The 15,976-nt window shown below is 46.0% G+C and overlaps 3 protein-coding genes across 3 annotated transcripts in view; 2 read left to right on the forward strand and 1 right to left on the reverse strand.

Moving 5' to 3' along the window:
* Positions 1-308: 308 nt before the first annotated feature.
* Positions 309-10,975, forward strand: LOC124384289 (carnitine O-palmitoyltransferase 1, liver isoform). The gene is made up of 19 exons (XM_046847019.1): positions 309-456; positions 2,764-2,906; positions 3,151-3,290; positions 3,405-3,576; positions 3,694-3,795; positions 3,920-4,057; positions 4,890-4,967; positions 5,104-5,211; positions 5,770-5,857; positions 6,629-6,824; positions 7,001-7,189; positions 7,279-7,384; positions 7,476-7,592; positions 7,679-7,843; positions 7,933-8,061; positions 8,139-8,294; positions 8,446-8,559; positions 8,706-8,798; positions 8,882-10,975. Exons 2-19 carry the CDS (start codon positions 2,766-2,768, stop codon positions 9,002-9,004), a joined length of 2,355 nt encoding a protein of 784 aa, XP_046702975.1. The 5' UTR covers positions 309-456; positions 2,764-2,765; the 3' UTR covers positions 9,005-10,975.
* kctd5b (potassium channel tetramerization domain containing 5b) overlaps positions 5,638-15,976 on the forward strand; it is a 33,107-nt gene continuing 22,768 nt past the window's right edge. Inside the window, exon 1 of the transcript XR_006925371.1 lies at positions 5,638-5,654. The gene's annotated coding sequence lies outside the window, so the exon portion shown is untranslated. The remainder of the gene's footprint in view (positions 5,655-15,976) is intronic.
* On the reverse strand, positions 11,419-15,059 carry LOC124384292 (dynein axonemal assembly factor 3-like). Its single transcript, XM_046847024.1, has 12 exons — positions 15,012-15,059; positions 14,494-14,606; positions 14,295-14,401; positions 13,705-13,798; positions 13,452-13,612; positions 13,204-13,380; positions 12,991-13,113; positions 12,779-12,901; positions 12,537-12,693; positions 12,324-12,438; positions 11,834-11,908; positions 11,419-11,736 (listed from the first exon to the last, which is right to left on the reverse strand). The coding sequence occupies exons 2-12, from the start codon at positions 14,573-14,575 to the stop codon at positions 11,595-11,597; spliced, it is 1,356 nt and encodes a 451-aa protein (XP_046702980.1). The 5' UTR covers positions 14,576-14,606; positions 15,012-15,059; the 3' UTR covers positions 11,419-11,594.

The following is a 15,976-nucleotide window of genomic DNA, read 5'->3' on the forward strand; positions in this document are numbered from 1 at the left end:
GGAGAAGGTAAAAGAAGGTGAAATAGATGTGTGGAAAGCTCTGGAATGGAGAGAGGGATGAGGGAGGGAGGACGATGGGGAGATGGATGGATAATTGAGATGGTGTTTGATTGATCACTTGTATGAAAGGGGGTGTTTACTTTTGCGTGTGTGAATGACGGGCAGAAACCAAAAAAAAAAAAAACAGGCACTTCCGCGTTTTCGTGGCTCCGCCCACGATCCCGCCTCCACCATCAGACTCGTCCTGTGATTAGCCGGAGGTGTCGCGGACGCCGAAGCGACGGACCAATCACGCTGCGGCGAGCTCACGAAGGGACGAACGAGCCGCGCGAGCTGGGGGCGCTCATTCGTCGCCGAGGTGCGGTCTGGTGCGCGTGCGCCCGCGCGGAAGAGGAAAAAAATAAAAAAAAAAGAATAAATTTTTGTCTCTTTAATATTCGGCGGAGAAACAATCAGGTAGGAAACCGGGAACAAAAATGATGAATGAATAAATATTTATATAAACATAAACAGCGCGTGCTTGTGCTGCCTTCTGATACCGGCTGCACGGTGCTCACGCGCCTGGTAGATTTAGCCCGGGTAGATGCTAGGTCTGGGTGTCATTCTTTATTTCCTACCCGCTTTCCGGTAAAGCCCGCCTTTTTTCATTCTCATTGGCTGGCCGAGATTGCATGCCAGAATCTGATTGGATGACTCGTTCACGGGTTTCTCCTGCTAGCCAATAGGAGCCAAGGATCTTGAATACGGGTAGGAAAGGATTCAACAGAGCATCCTTTTCATCCTGCGTGTATTTCTTAACAATTAAAGATGCGACATGAGGATTTTTTTTACTTTTATTTATTTTATTACGTATAATGTTTTGAACCCGAGTGTATAATTTTTTAAAAGCAGTTAGCGACAAGCTAAAACGACCGTCATTCCCGGTTAAATACCGGCTGTATACTTAGAAGAGAGAATTATTTTCTGAGTATATGATTGTATTTGCTGCTCAGGTGATAGATTTATGTATAAAAGGAATTTCTGGATTTTTGTCAAATTCCGAAAGGATGGACCTACTTCCGGTGTGGTGAGTGACAGGTGTGTGACGTCACTCCAGCCGAAGTCGCCGGACCGGTTTGGTTGTGAGGAGAACTTCCGGCCGGCTGAGGAAGTGGAGAAAAAAAACGATTATTTAAAATAAATGTATACTTTATGTGCATATAAAATCTTGCATGTGCATCAAAAGACACCATATATGATCTTTAATGTACAATAATCAGAAGAAAACATATTTCTTTCATGGACGCACATTTAAAGTGGGCCAAGTGCTTTTTTTTTTTATCCCTTCAGCGCCAAAGCAGAGGAACGTCAGTGCTTAGAGATATTTGAATATATTTGGAGGGATCTGGAGACAGGTTGGGGCATTTGGAGAGGCATCTGGAGATGAATGGAGGCAGCTGGAGCCATTCGAAGGCATCTGGAGATAAATGGAGGCAGCTGGAGCCATTCGAAGGCATCTGGAGATAAATGGAGGCAGCTGGAGCCATTCGAAGGCATCTGGAGATGAATGGAGGCAGCTGGAGCCATTCGAAGGCATCTGGAGATGAATGGAGGCAGCTGGATCCATTCGAAGGCTTCTGGAGGCATCTGGAAACAACACATGCATTTTGGTGACACTTGAAGGCATCTGGAGACATTTGGTGGCATCTGGAAACCTGTGGAAACATTACAATAAATTTGGAGACCTTTGGAGGCATCTGGAAACGTTAAAAGACATCTGGAGACACTTGGAGGCATCTAGAGACATCTGGAAACATTACAAGACATTTGGAGACATTTGGAGGCATCTGGAAACACTTGATAGCATTTAGAGGCATCTGGAAACATTTGGAGGCATCTTGATACATTTGGTGGCATCTGGAGACATCTGGAAACATTACAAGACATTTGGAGACATTTGAAGGCATTTGGAGATTTCTAGAAGCATGTGGCGACATCTGGAGGTATTTTGGAGGCATCTCAAGACACGACGCCAACTTCTTGCTTGTATCACTTCCCGTTTTCCCGAAAGGTTGCGGCTCGATTTGTAACCTTGGGTCACGCTGGCTTGCCTCCACTTCCTGTTTAGAAGATCAGCAGTTCTAGAAATACTCCAGCGCTTTAACAGTCATGTCGTGCTCAAACTCGTACAGATTCCATGGAAACAGTTCGGAGAAGAACCACATACGGGTGGGAAGGTCAGTTGTCTCAATGGTTTTTGACAAAGTATTGGGACACCTGACTTTACTTTCAGGTTATAAATAGGAACATGAAACCTCCAGAGATATAACGGGTTCTTCATGCATGTAGACACGTTTGGAACCAGAGCTCCAGTTAGTAAAAACCAGACGACCTGAAAGTGGCGCGAAAAACTAAAAACAGAACTGATACCAGGAAAATCAGCAGCTCCGTTATTTCCAGGAAGCTGTTTATAGAATAAATAAAAGTCTGAATGCTGCCTGACACGAGATTGAACTGGGTGCAAATGCTATGACCTCCCTTATCGTAACGCGTGTGTGTGTGTGTGTGTGTGTGTGTGTGTGTGTGTGTGTGTGTGTGTGTGTGTGCTTCCTTCAAGGTAAACAGCAGTTGAAATTCTGTTTTCGCAGCACATTTTCGTTCTTCCCTTTTTTTTTTTTCTTTTTTTTTTAACAGAACCCCCCAACACACACACACACATGTCATGTGACAACATTGAAATACATTTTGTGTGTGTGTGTGTGTGTGTGTGTTTGTTTTGTGCAGTGATGGCCGAGGCACATCAGGCAGTAGCGTTCCAGTTCACCATAACCGCAGAGGGTATTGACCTGCAGCTCTCTCACGAGGCACTGAGGCAGGTCTACCTCTCCGGCCTTCGCTCCTGGAAGAAACGTGTTGTGCGTCTGAAGGTATGACTTCATTAAAAAAAAAAAAGGAAAGATAAAATAATGATGAAAAGTATGCTGATGGTATTACTGGGTTGCGTTAGCGGCCTCTAGAGGCGAATCCCTGCTACAACATGCCGGTTAATGGCTTTTTGTTTAGTTTTTGTTCATTAAAAAAAATTTTTTAACCCTACACACACACAAAAAAAGGAACGATCTTATTACAATCCACTCATTTTTATTTCTCTCTCTCTCCCCCTTTCTGAAGAATAACGTGATCACGGGTGTGTATCCCGCCAGTCCGTCCTCATGGCTCTTTGTGGTTATAGCCATCCTGGCCACCATGTACACGCGATCGGACCCGTCCATGGGCCTCATCGCGAAGATCCAGGAGCACCTCCCTGCCAGGTAGAACGTTCCCTTTGAATCCGATCCTGATCCCTTTACCGAAGAACATCTATCTACTAACCCACCATAATATCTGTTAATATATAATACCGCTTTCTCTCTTTCTCTCCGAAGCGGCTCGATGAGCCTGCAGTGTCAGACGGTTGTCTCGGCTGTGGTGTTCAGCACTCTGCTCTGGCTCTCCCTCATCTTCACCATGAAGCTGTGCCTGAAGCAGCTGCTCTCGTACCACCGTTGGATGTTCGAGCAGCACGGCAAAGTGTCCACCACCACCAAGATCTGGGTGGTCAGTGTCCGTCTGTTCACGAAACTCGGTTACTCTTCAACAAATGCTTCTATTCGTAGATCTGCTCGGAAACCTGTAGCCGTGGCAACAGTTTTGAATAATGGTTTGTGTGTTTAGATGCTGGTGCGGATCTTCTCTGGCCGTCAGCCGCTGCTGTATAGCTACCAAGGTTCTCTGCCTAATCTACCAGTGCCTGCTGTGAAGGACACTGTCAAAAGGGTGCGCTCCTCCTCCTCCTCCTCTTCATCATCATCATCATTAATACTAAATGGTCAAATTAGCACATTTATAAAAATCTGTCTCTTTCTCTCTCTTTTTTTCCCCCTCTCCTCACCCTCTGCAGTACATGGAGTCCGTACGTCCTCTGATGACCGACCCGGAGTTCGAGAGAATGACGGCTCTAGCCAGAGAATTTGAACTCAGTCTCGGGAGCCGCCTCCAGTGGTACCTCAAGCTCAAGGCCATGTGGGCCTCCAACTACGTGAGTAAACCGCAGCGAGGTATTTTCACGTGTTGAAAGTCAAAGAGGTTCGCAGATTTACATGTTTTTACCAAGATTTACAAGGGTGTGTGTGTGTGTGTGTGTGTGTGTGTATAACGGATCACAAAACTCACGGGTCGAATCACATTACGGTTTTTGAGTCACCGATCGGATCATTTTTCGGATATATACATATTTCCGAGACAAATATAGTTTGTTTACATTTCGTACGATGAAACGTTTAACGCCGGAACGTAATTTTTTGAAACGCACCCTTAAGCCCCTATATCGCGTAACTCGACCGATTCATCGGTTTTGTCGGCTGATGGCTGGTAACGATCAGCAAACATCCACACAGATAGTTTTTCCAGGTTGCGTTACAGTATGAGAGCAAATCAGACACCACATGCTGTCTTTATTATTATTATTTTTTTAAATCTTTATTTAATTTTGGATATTTTTTGATTATTTATTTGGAGTGTTACTTTTTGTTTCAGTTTAAATTCATTTTTTTTGTTTGTTTAATATTTATTAATATAGTTATTTTATAAAACATTCCAGAAAAGGAATGTTCACCGAAAATTCACATCTGTAACGCCTTTATAGATGGGCATTTATATATATTCTGTTACTATGGTAACTGTTTGACTTTTACTTACAGATTCTTTTACTTACTTACTTTTGTGTGTGTGTGTGTGTGTGTGTGTGTGTGTGTGTGTGTGTGTGTGTGTGTGTGTGTGTGTGTGTGTGTGTGTGTGTAAAGTATATCAAAAGCTCAGAACTGTTTCTGGGGAGGGAGAACAGGTTTATTCTGTCTGTCTTTGTGTCACAGGTGAGTGACTGGTGGGAGGAGTACATCTACCTGAGAGGCCGTGGCCCCATCATGGTGAACAGCAATTATTATGGCATGGTGTGTAACTCAAACACACACACACACACACAGTGGAAATAGTGGTTCTAGACGGTAGTCTGTGTTGATATGGTCGTACGGAGGTGAGATAAAGTTCTCAGATATATATTTTTCTTTTTTCTTCTCCTCTTTCAAGGACTATATGTTCGTGACCCCGACTCCGATCCAGGCAGCCCGAGCGGGGAACACGCTACACGCTCTCCTCCTGTACCGCAGGAAACTCAACAAAGAGGAAATCAAACCCGTGAGACACACATTATGTACACATAATATAAATAAATAATAACCGTGGTTATGAAAAGTGTATAAACTCCTAGTTATCATGTTCCTTTTGTTTTATATACAAATCTATAAATATCCAGAACTTTATTTCCATTGAGAAATCCTCCCTCATCATGAAGAAGAGCTTTACATGCTTTCAGCACCTGGACAGTTCCTTTCTCTACACTGTGGGAGATTTGTTTGTGATTCAGTAGCAGTTCTTCTGTTAGAGACAAAAACGTCCCAATTGGACTTCAAACTTTCTTCCACTCGTTCACTTTCCAAAAGTGTGTGTTTTTGCCTTTTACTTAAACAAAAGGAAAATTCACGTGTCTCAAAAACGTGTGTGTGTGTGTGTATAGTAATATATAGTGACATATATAAGTGCATCAACAGCAGGTGAATGGAAGGTGTGTGTGTGTGTGTGTGTGTGTGTGAATGCTTGTATTTGGTTGTGTTCTAATCTGTTTTTCTGCTATCTCTCTCTCTCTCTTCCTTTCTTTTCTTTTTCTTTCTCTCCGTCTCTCTCTCTCGTTCTCAGAGTCGCATCCCTGGCACTTTCATTCCTCTGTGTGCAGCTCAGTGTGAGAGGATTTTCAACACCACACGAACCCCAGGAGTTGAGACGGGTAACACACACACACACACACACACACACACACACACACACACACACACACACACTATGTAGGTATTGTTTAAAAAAAAAAAAAAAAAAGGCAGTTGCACAATTGCAATGGAGACGGGGGGAGAGAGAGAGAGAGAGAGAGAGAGAGAGAGAGAGAAAGAGAGTTCACCATCCCCATATGCAGAACTGTCCTGTGTGTGTGTGTGTGTGTGTGTGTGTGTGTGTGTGCGCCTCCTGCTGAAACCTGACCTCCTCTTGTCTTTCTATCTGTACATTTTTTCCCTTCATCTCGCCACTTCTATCTTTATCGCATGCCTCGTTTTTTTTTCTCCTTCTCCTCTCCACCTCTCCATCGCCATCCATCGTTCATCTCTGAGCTGTTTGTTTTTATCTTGCCTTCTTTCCCTCCATTTCTCCCTCTCTCTGATCAGTGGTTGTTGAAGTCCTCTATTCTTCGCTGTTCCTATCAGTATAAGAGGATGTGTGGCACTTTGTCGCATAGCTGGAAATGTGACAGGTACACACACACACACACACACACACACACACACACACACACACACACTCTTACAGCATTGAATCACACGCAGAACACGAGCTGAGAAGGATTTCACTGCAGAATGCTGTCATTTCTCCTTCTGGCTCTCACTGGAGACTCATTCCATCAGTGCCCAGAGAAGGAATCTGATTATTTCAGATTCTTATTGAATGAGAAAACTGTATATTATATTCATACAAGTCTAATAACCAAACCCCCCACCCCCGGCTTTAGACACCGTGGTGCACTGGAACGACAGCGAGCACGTGGCCGTGTACCACAGGGGGCGCTATTTCCGTCTGTGGCTCTACCAGGCAGGCAGGATGTTGACGCCACGCGAGATCGAGCAGCAGATCCAGCGTATCCTGGACGACAAGTCCGCCCCAGCGCCGGGCGAGGAGAAGCTGGCGGCGTTGACTGCAGGGGACAGGTACACACACACACACACACACACACACACACTGGTATTATCACGAGTCTCTAGTGACTTGGCTCTGACTGACTGGCACAAAAGCCACGCCTCCTTGAAATCCAGGCCACCTTCTGCTGGCTCCGCCCCCCTCTGCCAACACTCCACCTACATCCTTTTTTTTTTTTTCTTTCTAGAATTCCATGGGCTCAAGCCAGGAAGGAGTTCTTCAGCTCTGGCAAGAACAAGAGATCTCTGGACTGTATCGAGAAAGCCGCGTTCTTCGTCACTCTAGAAGACGAGGAGCAAGGCATGATGGGAGACGACCCGGGCGCCAGTATGGATCGCTACGCCAAGTCTCTCCTTCACGGAAAATGTTACGACAGGCGAGTTTTCTGGATTTTTTTCCAAAAGACAAGAAAAAACACTTTTTGTTTAGGAAATCTTGAGACATTGTTGTTTATGGTCTCCTCAGGTGGTTCGATAAGTCCTTCACTGTGGTGCTCTACAAGAACGGGAAGAACGGCCTGAACGCGGAGCACTCCTGGGCCGACGCCCCCATCGTCTCGCACATGTGGGAGGTAAGAGATCTGGAAAAATAATGGGAAAAAAAAGCATGGGAGGTTCAGCGTGAGAACTCAATCCCCTCTGTGTTATTGTCCCCTTTTTTAGTACGTCTTGACTATGGACAGCTTCCAACTGGGCTACAATCAAGAAGGACACTGCAAAGGGGATGGAAATCTGTCTCTGCTCTACCCTCAGAGACTGTCCTGGGACATTCCCTCGCAGGTCCGCGTTCACGCCTCATGATAAAACGCCGAGAGGTCGTTTCACCGTCTCCGTCTTTTCATTTCTCCCTTCTCTTTGTCTCGCAGTGTCAGGAGGACATCGCCCGCTCTCTCTCGGTAGCGCAGGTCCTGGCCGACGACGTCGACTTCCACGTTTTCGCCTACCGCGATTTCGGCAAAGGCAGCATCAAGAAGGTCCGCATGAGTCCCGACGCGTTCATCCAGCTAGCGCTGCAGCTAGCCTACTACAGGGTGGGGTTTTTTACCTTTAATACCCACTTTTGTTCTGGTGGTGTTAAGCATTCCCGAGGTATTCACGCTCGTCCTCTATACACGCGCAGGACCGGGGGATGTTCTGTCTGACGTACGAGGCGTCCATGACACGTCTGTTCCGCGAGGGACGGACCGAAACGGTGCGCTCGTGTTCCAGCGAGAGCTGCGCCTTCGTCAAAGCGTTCCACAACGGAGAGGTGCTTTGTTTGTTCATGATACGGTTTTTTAGAAATTTTCCGGATGAATTTCCTAATTACGTTGTTCTGTGGCGCAGTCGGCGGACGCGTGCCGGCGTTTGTTGCGCACTGCGGCGGAGAAGCACCAGATGCTCTACCGGCTGGCCATGACGGGGGAGGGTATCGACCGCCACCTCTTCTGCCTCTACGTCGTCTCCAAGTACCTGGGGGTCGAGTCGCCTTTCCTCAAAGAGGTGTGTGCGTGTGGTGTGGATCAGAAGGTCATATGTTGGAATCCCAGCACCACCAAGCTGCCATTGTTGGGCCCTTCAACAAGGCCCTTAACCCTTGGGGGGCGTCTGCCAAATGCCATAAATGTGTGTGTGTGTGTGTGTGTGTGTGTAGGTGTTGTCCGAGCCGTGGCGTCTCTCCACCAGTCAGACTCCCTTCCAGCAGGTGGAGCTGTTCGACCTCGTGAATCACCCCGACTACATCACATGCGGAGGAGGGTTTGGACCTGTAAGTGGTTCCTCATGTCTTTCAGATGATGTTCCTCAGCATATATATATATTTGATCCTTGGTGGATTTGCCTGTAGAACGTCAACCCCCATAATAGATTGCGCTCCAGATCCGCTCTTGAACCAGGGCCGTGTGTGTGTTTCAGGTGGCTGACGACGGATACGGCGTCTCCTACAGCATAATCGGAGAGAAGATCATCAGCTTCCACGTCTCCAGCAAGCGCTCGTGTCCTCAGACCGTGAGTTTAAAAATAAAACCATAACGTCATTATGATTTGTTCTCGATCGCGAGTTCCCTCACGGCGTCTGCTCTCCTCTTCAGGACTGCCATAAGTTCGGCGCGGCGATCCGGAAGGCGCTGCTGGATCTGCTGCAGCTGATGATGGACGAGAAGAAGGAAGCTCCTGCCAGCGAGCAGAACCACGCGGCGAAGAAATCGCTGTGAAGTGCCAGAGTTCGGTGCAGGAAGATTGTGTTTTTGTTTGTTTGTTTGTTTGTGTGTTGTAGAACGACACAAGGGAATAGAGGCAGACTTGAATCCCAGGTGATTTAGAAGGTGAAGATGGAGAAGATCAGACAGTCTGGTCCTGTCTAGAAGGTTTTAGGAGATGAGGAGGATAGGGATTATCGTAGGGGGTCAAATCCGGTTCACACATCTGGATCTTTCAATTGGAGCATAAAAAGAAAAAACTAAAGGTTTGGAGATCACACACACACACACACACACACACACACACACACACACACACACACACACACACATGAATAGCTAGCTATTAGCCTGCATGCGTATATACCGTTTGAGAACTAGTTTAGGATTAGATCGTGTATCATGCTTGATTTTCGTTACATTCGTTTCAACAAACAAACAAACAAACAAATATATTTAAAACAACAAACAAACCCAAACCTTCAGTGTAATCAGACCGTTTATACGGCGCTGTGGGTCACATGACCAAGACAAGAACGTACCCAGAAAAAGGAACCAAGGGAGAAATGTGTTTTTGTTTGTTTGTTTGTTTGTTTGTTTTTTCAGGTCATGGACAATCCAAACCTCGCTCTTACACACTGGAATGTATAACTGTACATGTGTTTGAATAGGAACTGATTTTATATCTCCTTCTTTTTTTTTTTTTTATACATTATATCAGCAAAAGTTTGTCCCAAGTACCGCATGTGCTTTTCCACATTCAATCCTTCCAGATTTCCGTGTTCATCAGCCGCAAGGGCGTCGGTAAAGTATTGGGTACTGGAGACCCCGGGGGGGTGCAGTCAGCGTTCCCGTTCATCCTAAAGTTGTTCAGTAGGAGTTTAGAGCTCCACAGCAGAAGATCTTTGTGCATTACCAGATTTGTGGTCACATTTGGGTCAATACTTTTATGTCCGGATGTAGTGCGTGTACACCGTACGGCTGAAAGGTTCTGGACGCAAATCACGATCCACCACACTAGATTCCGCAGCAGGAGATCCTCCGACCCCACGTCCAAAAGCGTCACGAAGCCGGCTTCGCGCGCTAATCTCACAGGTGTCCGAATGCTTTTGGCCGTACAGTGTACGCATATAAATGTGTGTGTACATGTATATTAAGGATCGATGTTATTGCAACGTTTTTTTTTTTCTTTTCGGCGAAAGTCGGACCTCGCATTCGGATCTGGTGGAACTCATCGCTCCGGACCCTCCGTTACTTGAAACGCTGTTGTTTTTGTTTTGACCCGCACTTGAAACCTTAACAGTATGAGACGACACGATTCAATTCTACTCGAGCGTTTTTTTGTTGTTGTTGTTTTTCCGGACAGTAAAAACGCATGACGGTCAGTAACACGCGACGTCACGATCGCACCCGAGGAGGCCGCGGAGCCGTGGTCTCGGTGACGGTGCCGTCGTGTTTTTTTTTTTTTTAAGCGTAAATGAAGATTTTCTAAGAAGGAGAGAAGAATGAAGGTCGAGAAGTTTTTAAAAAAAAAAGTTCAGCACTTTTGATTGCCGTTGAGACCGTTTTTGTTTTTGCTTCACATAGGAATAGTTTTCTTTTAGTATTATTACTATTATTATTATTATTATTATTACACTAAAGGTTTTTCCACTATTTCCTTTTACTCTCGTCTTATAAACTGAATAACCACTTGTTGTTGTTGTTGTTGTTGTTGTTGTTTACTCATTGATGTCATGATTAAACCAGTATAGACGTTGTAATGTATTTAGCTCACACTATAAACAGCACTTGATTATATCCTTCTTAGGCCAGTAGGGGGCATGTTTTTCCTGTCTTCTGTGCGGTATGGAGTTAGTCTTTTCTTTCTTTCCTCACTCTAGCAGGTTGTATTTTATACGTCCTCTGTGAACCCAAAATTGTGAACTCATGATATCTTTTTTTTTTTTTTTTTTTTAAATAAAAAGAGATTGAAGCACACACACACACACTCGTCTGTTATCTCTTTATATGAGGGGAAATTCAATACAATACATTATTTCTTCCTCCTTGTATGGTTCTTCTCTTTATTTCTTCCAAACTTTGGTGCCACTACCGTGCCACACTGCCTGCAGGACCACGGACAGCGTTCAGCTTCCACCACCATGCTTAATGTTAAACCTGTTGGACTAAAGATCTACACCTGCTCCACAACTCCAGATTGTATCTCAAGGTATGCGATTTGTTCCTATGGTGCACATGGGCGGCCTGCAATTTGACAGATGTTGGAGGAAACCCTGACAGATGTTCTGTCTGAGATGTTGATGCGAAAAAACATAGTCGGAAAGGCCTTGGCATATGGTGATGTGGAAACCTGGCAGATGTTTGGAAAGCTTTGAGGAGTGCCAAAGAACAAAGACGTCAAGTAAATAAACAAAAGTAAAGTGATGTTCTGAAAACCCATCCAGCTGTTTATTTAAAACCGCATTCATGGTCCAGACCTGTTCATGGGATGGATTCTGCCCATAAATTTTTTGAAGCAGATGCATTGTGCTTAGAAATATACTGGTTCTAATCACAATGAATCACTTGCTGTTTGTGTGTATGTGTGTGTGTGTGTGGGAAGTCATCCGTCTTGCTGCAGTGTGAACACGGCATACGCGGTGTCGTCTCGGGTGTGTGCTGCGACAAATCCCGCTTCTTTGGCGATTTCGCTGACTTTTGTTGCAAAAGAAGCCTCCTGCTCCTTAGACAAGTCCAACAGGTACCTTACACACACACACACACACACACACACACGTTAATCAGAAGCGTACACCGTGTACTAACGCGATATTCGTGTAAGAGGGTGTGTGTTATTCTGACCTGGCGAGCTCGACGATCAGGGTGGCGTCGGGCGCCATTGTCTGTCTCAGGGTGGAGTCCAAGTGGTGCACCATGCTGTACACACAGATTACAGTCAACACACACACACACACACACACACACACACACACAACACCACGTGCATCCTAGTGTGTGTGTGAAAACACGGTTACTGGGGTGCACACGCATTTCTAATATACACACTTTATTGGGGTTATTGACCAAATTTGACCTCTGGTTGCCATGGTTTCCTGAGCGGCACCTATCGACAGGGTCTGTGAGGATGTTTTCCAGCTGCTGCACCGCATTTGTCCGAATATTTCTCCCAGATGTTTTGTTATAAGAATAATAATTATATCACTGATGCAGGTTCACCTCTGCCACCTAGTGGTAGTCCAGTTATCTGCAGCAGCCTGTGGGGGGGAACCTGACTGATACAGCGTGATGGACGGAGTAGATATCTCACACACACACACACACACACTGATACCTGGCTGAACAGTAGACCGCATTGAACAGGCGGCAGAATCTGCCTTTTGTGGAGAGCTTCGCCAAAGAGTCCAGAGACAGGAATGTCACTCTCACTCCCCTCAGATTCATCAACTCTACACACACACACACACACACACGTTGTACATGAGTAACCGTATGTGGACACCCCCGATGAGCAACAGGGGTGCAAATACTTTTGGAAATGCGTTACCAGTTTGATGGCTCGTGAGGTCCTGCTCCTCTCCTGCGTGCGATTCGTCCGGCAGCGTCCGCGACCCTTCGCCGGCTGGAGACGTGTGCGAGTGTCCTCTGGTGGACAGGGACTTAAAAAGCTTCTGCATGTTTGCCACCGAGACGTCCTGAGCGGTCTGAAGATGAGACGTGCGAGAAGTTCAGCAGAGTTGAAACAAGGCGTCTGAGCGGTTTATTTTTTGTTTGTTTTGGTTTTTTTACCTTCACATGCTGGTTGTTTTGCGTTTTCAGGAGCTCTTCGTCCTCGGTTTCGACGCCGAAGGAAAGGTAAGGACTCGAGACGATGTCCCCCCAGTATCCCCGGACTCCCATCCTGTCTCCTCTCTAACACACACGGCAGAGACGTGCACAGGGTGACTCCGATATCGAAGACTTGAAATCGTACCGATCGTGTTTAGCCATGTTGTACTTACGCGGCTGAAGACGCGCGTGGACAGCAGGGTCTGATTAGCCACGCTGTAAAGCCCCTCCCTCATCTCGAAGGCCACGCCGCTCTCCCTCCACCTGCCATACTGCTGCTTGTGTATGATGGCGCACTGTGGAGGAGGAAAGTGAGATTGGACTCTAAATGGAGAAGTCTAAAGTCCCTGCTATAATCAGGGGTGTAGCGGTACGTAGCGGTTTACCCCTCTGTCGTGTAGCTTCATAGCGAGGTCCCAGTCGAAGCATCCACTGCGGGCGTCGTAGCGCGTCCCGAGGTGCTGCCGGACACGTGCGTCCCACAGCTTGCTCATGCAGGGCGGTGCGGAAGCTGGGCGGCCCCACCGCGTGAAGATCCGAGCCAGCTCGTCTTGCTCCTTGAACTGCGTCGTGGAATCGCGCGTTAGTTGTATCGGTTTTTACAGACTCGTGAACCTCGCTTTGTTTTACGCACCTTGAGAAGGGTGGTGTCCAGACACGGGTGTGTCTGTGTGTCCGTGTCCAGGGAGTCGGTGACGCCCGCAGACAGTCGAGCTGCGACCTGCTTCAGCGTGGTGTCGGTTTGAGAGCGGACTTGGCTGTTCCCGAACAGCTCCAGAAAGACCTCGGTTTTCTCTACAGGGATTAAAAAAAAAAGAAGGTTGGCGTCCATAAGGGGAACCGGATGAACTATTTCGGATTGGATGATGGACTTTGCGCTCGTTTACCCTGCAGGCCCATGCTCCCCGGATCCCTCAGAGACACGTAGAGGAGCAGCAGTTGCCTCGCCACCACGTCCATGCTGTTCTCCATCACCCAGACCTGCCGAGGTGAACCACAAAGGACAATCTTCACCCAGCGATACAAACACTACTGCGGCACCGGGAGACCTCCAGGTGGTATCGAAAAGCTTCGGTTTTGTTACGCGCCAACAGATCGGACGCACAGGCACAGGGAGCGCCGACCTTCGTAAGAGAATTCGGCGCTGAGCTCTCCTCGCATGTGTTAGTCGCCGGAAACTAGATAGATAGAAGGTGATGCACTTTAACAAGACGACTTCGGGAGACACGTTCCAGACGAACGCTAGGTGGCGCTGTATTGCTGTGCAAAGGGGACTGTTTTTGAAGTTTTTTTTGCCACCTCGTACACGCAGGAACTCGCACCGACTTGTCGAACTTGTTCCGCCCCGTCGCTTCGAATGACTCGAACCGGTTCCTACAGGTTCTCCCTCATTTATTAGCGTGTAAAAAGAAAACGTCAGTCGAATAATCGCTCGTGCAGAATGAACACTGAGAACGAGAAACGTTCAAGGACTTACACGGAGAGACTCGGTGTCCTTGAGCCCCGATATGGTCTTTAGGATGTGTCTCGGGTCGCCGCTGCCCACCAGCAACACGTTCAGTTCGCCCTGAGGTCTCGGGACGCCTGAAAAACACAACAAATAATCCCGATTAAAGCAGTGCGCTGGTGATCTCATAACGTAAAAAACGTGCGTCTCTACGATCTTGGAATCTCACATGTTTCGAGGAGATCTCTTGCCGGTCCGAAGCCCCACCAGGTGACGCAGCCGGCACCTTCCAGAATCCGTCCGGTGCTCATTTTCACTTCGATCGCAGTTGAATTCCTGAACCTGTTGGGGGAGATGGTTGCAAAGGAAAGGAGTCTCCAGTGTCAGAAACAAAAAAAAGGGAGGATGTGGAGATTTCCATATGGTGTTAAATGTAGTTAGAAATGGATAAAAAAAAAATCTTAGTACTAATCAAACTTTTTTTTTTTTCACTTTATTTGCTCATTTGAAGCTTTTGTGACTTTGGTGTTTTCAAATGCACGCTTCTGCTTGAACGCGGCATCATCGCGCATGCGCAGATCGATTCTCGCGTATCCGACTCAATTATATAGTTTGAATAAAGTTTTTTTTTTTCTTCCCCTTTAAAAATTGTGCCTGCACTTTAAGCGTGGACTTGGACTAAAAAATGATCGTGAAAAAAAAATTATAGAATAGCAATTAAAAAAAACAGAGCGTTTGTGAACTCACCTTTTACTCCGAGACAAAATGAACGTCTGTTCGTGAGGTAACGGTTGCTAGGTAACAAGAACGCGCAGTGGGAAAGGAAAGGGGAGGGGGGGATTCTACCATTCTGTATATGGGGGGAATCGTGCGCGAGCTGGGTGTTTTATTAACCACATTTACGACATTTGTGATAATTTACAGACATGATACGAATTATTTTCTTGTGATTTAACGTAGATGTAAAATATCCTAAAATATTTCTCTTGAATTCAAGTAGTATTTGTGAAAATACGGTTTTGGGCACCCCTACAAAGGATTATACCATTTGCTAACCTCACGATGGCCTTCCGTATTTCATAATATTGTATTTGTTTTTTTATATATATATAAATAAAGTTTTTTAAAACTCTAATCAATATGTACAAATATGAATGCTTTATGCAAAATGTATGTTTATTATTGGTGCAACCAAACTCGACATGGAGCACAAAGACAAAAATATTCTTATAAATGTTTTAAAGTAATGATGGTGTTTAAATTTTATGTAAATCATCAGAACGGCAAACGTAACTTCCGCTACGTTTCCACACGGACGCTTTTAATTGCCGGATGTGTGCGTCGTGGCGGATTCTGGATCAGTTTATTGATTAAAAAATACATTTTCCGGTGTTTTTTTCTTTTTGTCAAATCCGAGTAAAGAAACGGACGTCGTGAATGAACGTGTGTCGCGTTAAAGGCATCGATCGCGCGTTAATAATATTAGTGGCGATATTTCGATTTGTCTTTTTTTTTTTAAATATTATGTATCGTGTTTTTATTGAGCGTTTTTGGGTTTTGGGTTTTTTCCACCTCGTGTTGTTCGCTTCTTACGTAACGTAATCTGCGAACGACGCGAATAACAAAAACATACGCCGCCGAACATCGACTCTGGACTCCAGCCAATCACGGTGTCTCGAAGTAAATGAGGCGCACGCATTGGGAAACGCCAG

The sequence above is a fragment of the Silurus meridionalis genome, chromosome 4 (genome assembly GCF_014805685.1).
Source record: "Silurus meridionalis isolate SWU-2019-XX chromosome 4, ASM1480568v1, whole genome shotgun sequence".
Taxonomy (NCBI): domain Eukaryota; kingdom Metazoa; phylum Chordata; class Actinopteri; order Siluriformes; family Siluridae; genus Silurus; species Silurus meridionalis.

What these genes read in the sequence shown, in the direction of transcription:
- LOC124384289 (XM_046847019.1), top strand. Translation starts at nt 2,766, where the DNA reads ATGGCCGAGGCACATCAGGCAGTAGCGTTCCAGTTCACCATAACCGCA. An exon ending in TCGTCTCGCACATGTGGGAG is followed by an intron (nt 7,385 to 7,475) that starts GTAAGAGATCTG and finishes CCCCTTTTTTAG; the next exon opens with TACGTCTTGACTATGGACAG. An exon ending in AAGCGTTCCACAACGGAGAG is followed by an intron (nt 8,062 to 8,138) that starts GTGCTTTGTTTG and finishes TCTGTGGCGCAG; the next exon opens with TCGGCGGACGCGTGCCGGCG.
- LOC124384292 (XM_046847024.1), bottom strand. Translation starts at nt 14,575, where the DNA reads ATGAGCACCGGACGGATTCTGGAAGGTGCCGGCTGCGTCACCTGGTGG. An exon ending in GGGGAGCATGGGCCTGCAGG is followed by an intron (nt 13,613 to 13,704) that starts GTAAACGAGCGC and finishes TAATCCCTGTAG; the next exon opens with AGAAAACCGAGGTCTTTCTG. An exon ending in TGAAGCTACACGACAGAGGG is followed by an intron (nt 13,114 to 13,203) that starts GTAAACCGCTAC and finishes CCTCCTCCACAG; the next exon opens with TGCGCCATCATACACAAGCA.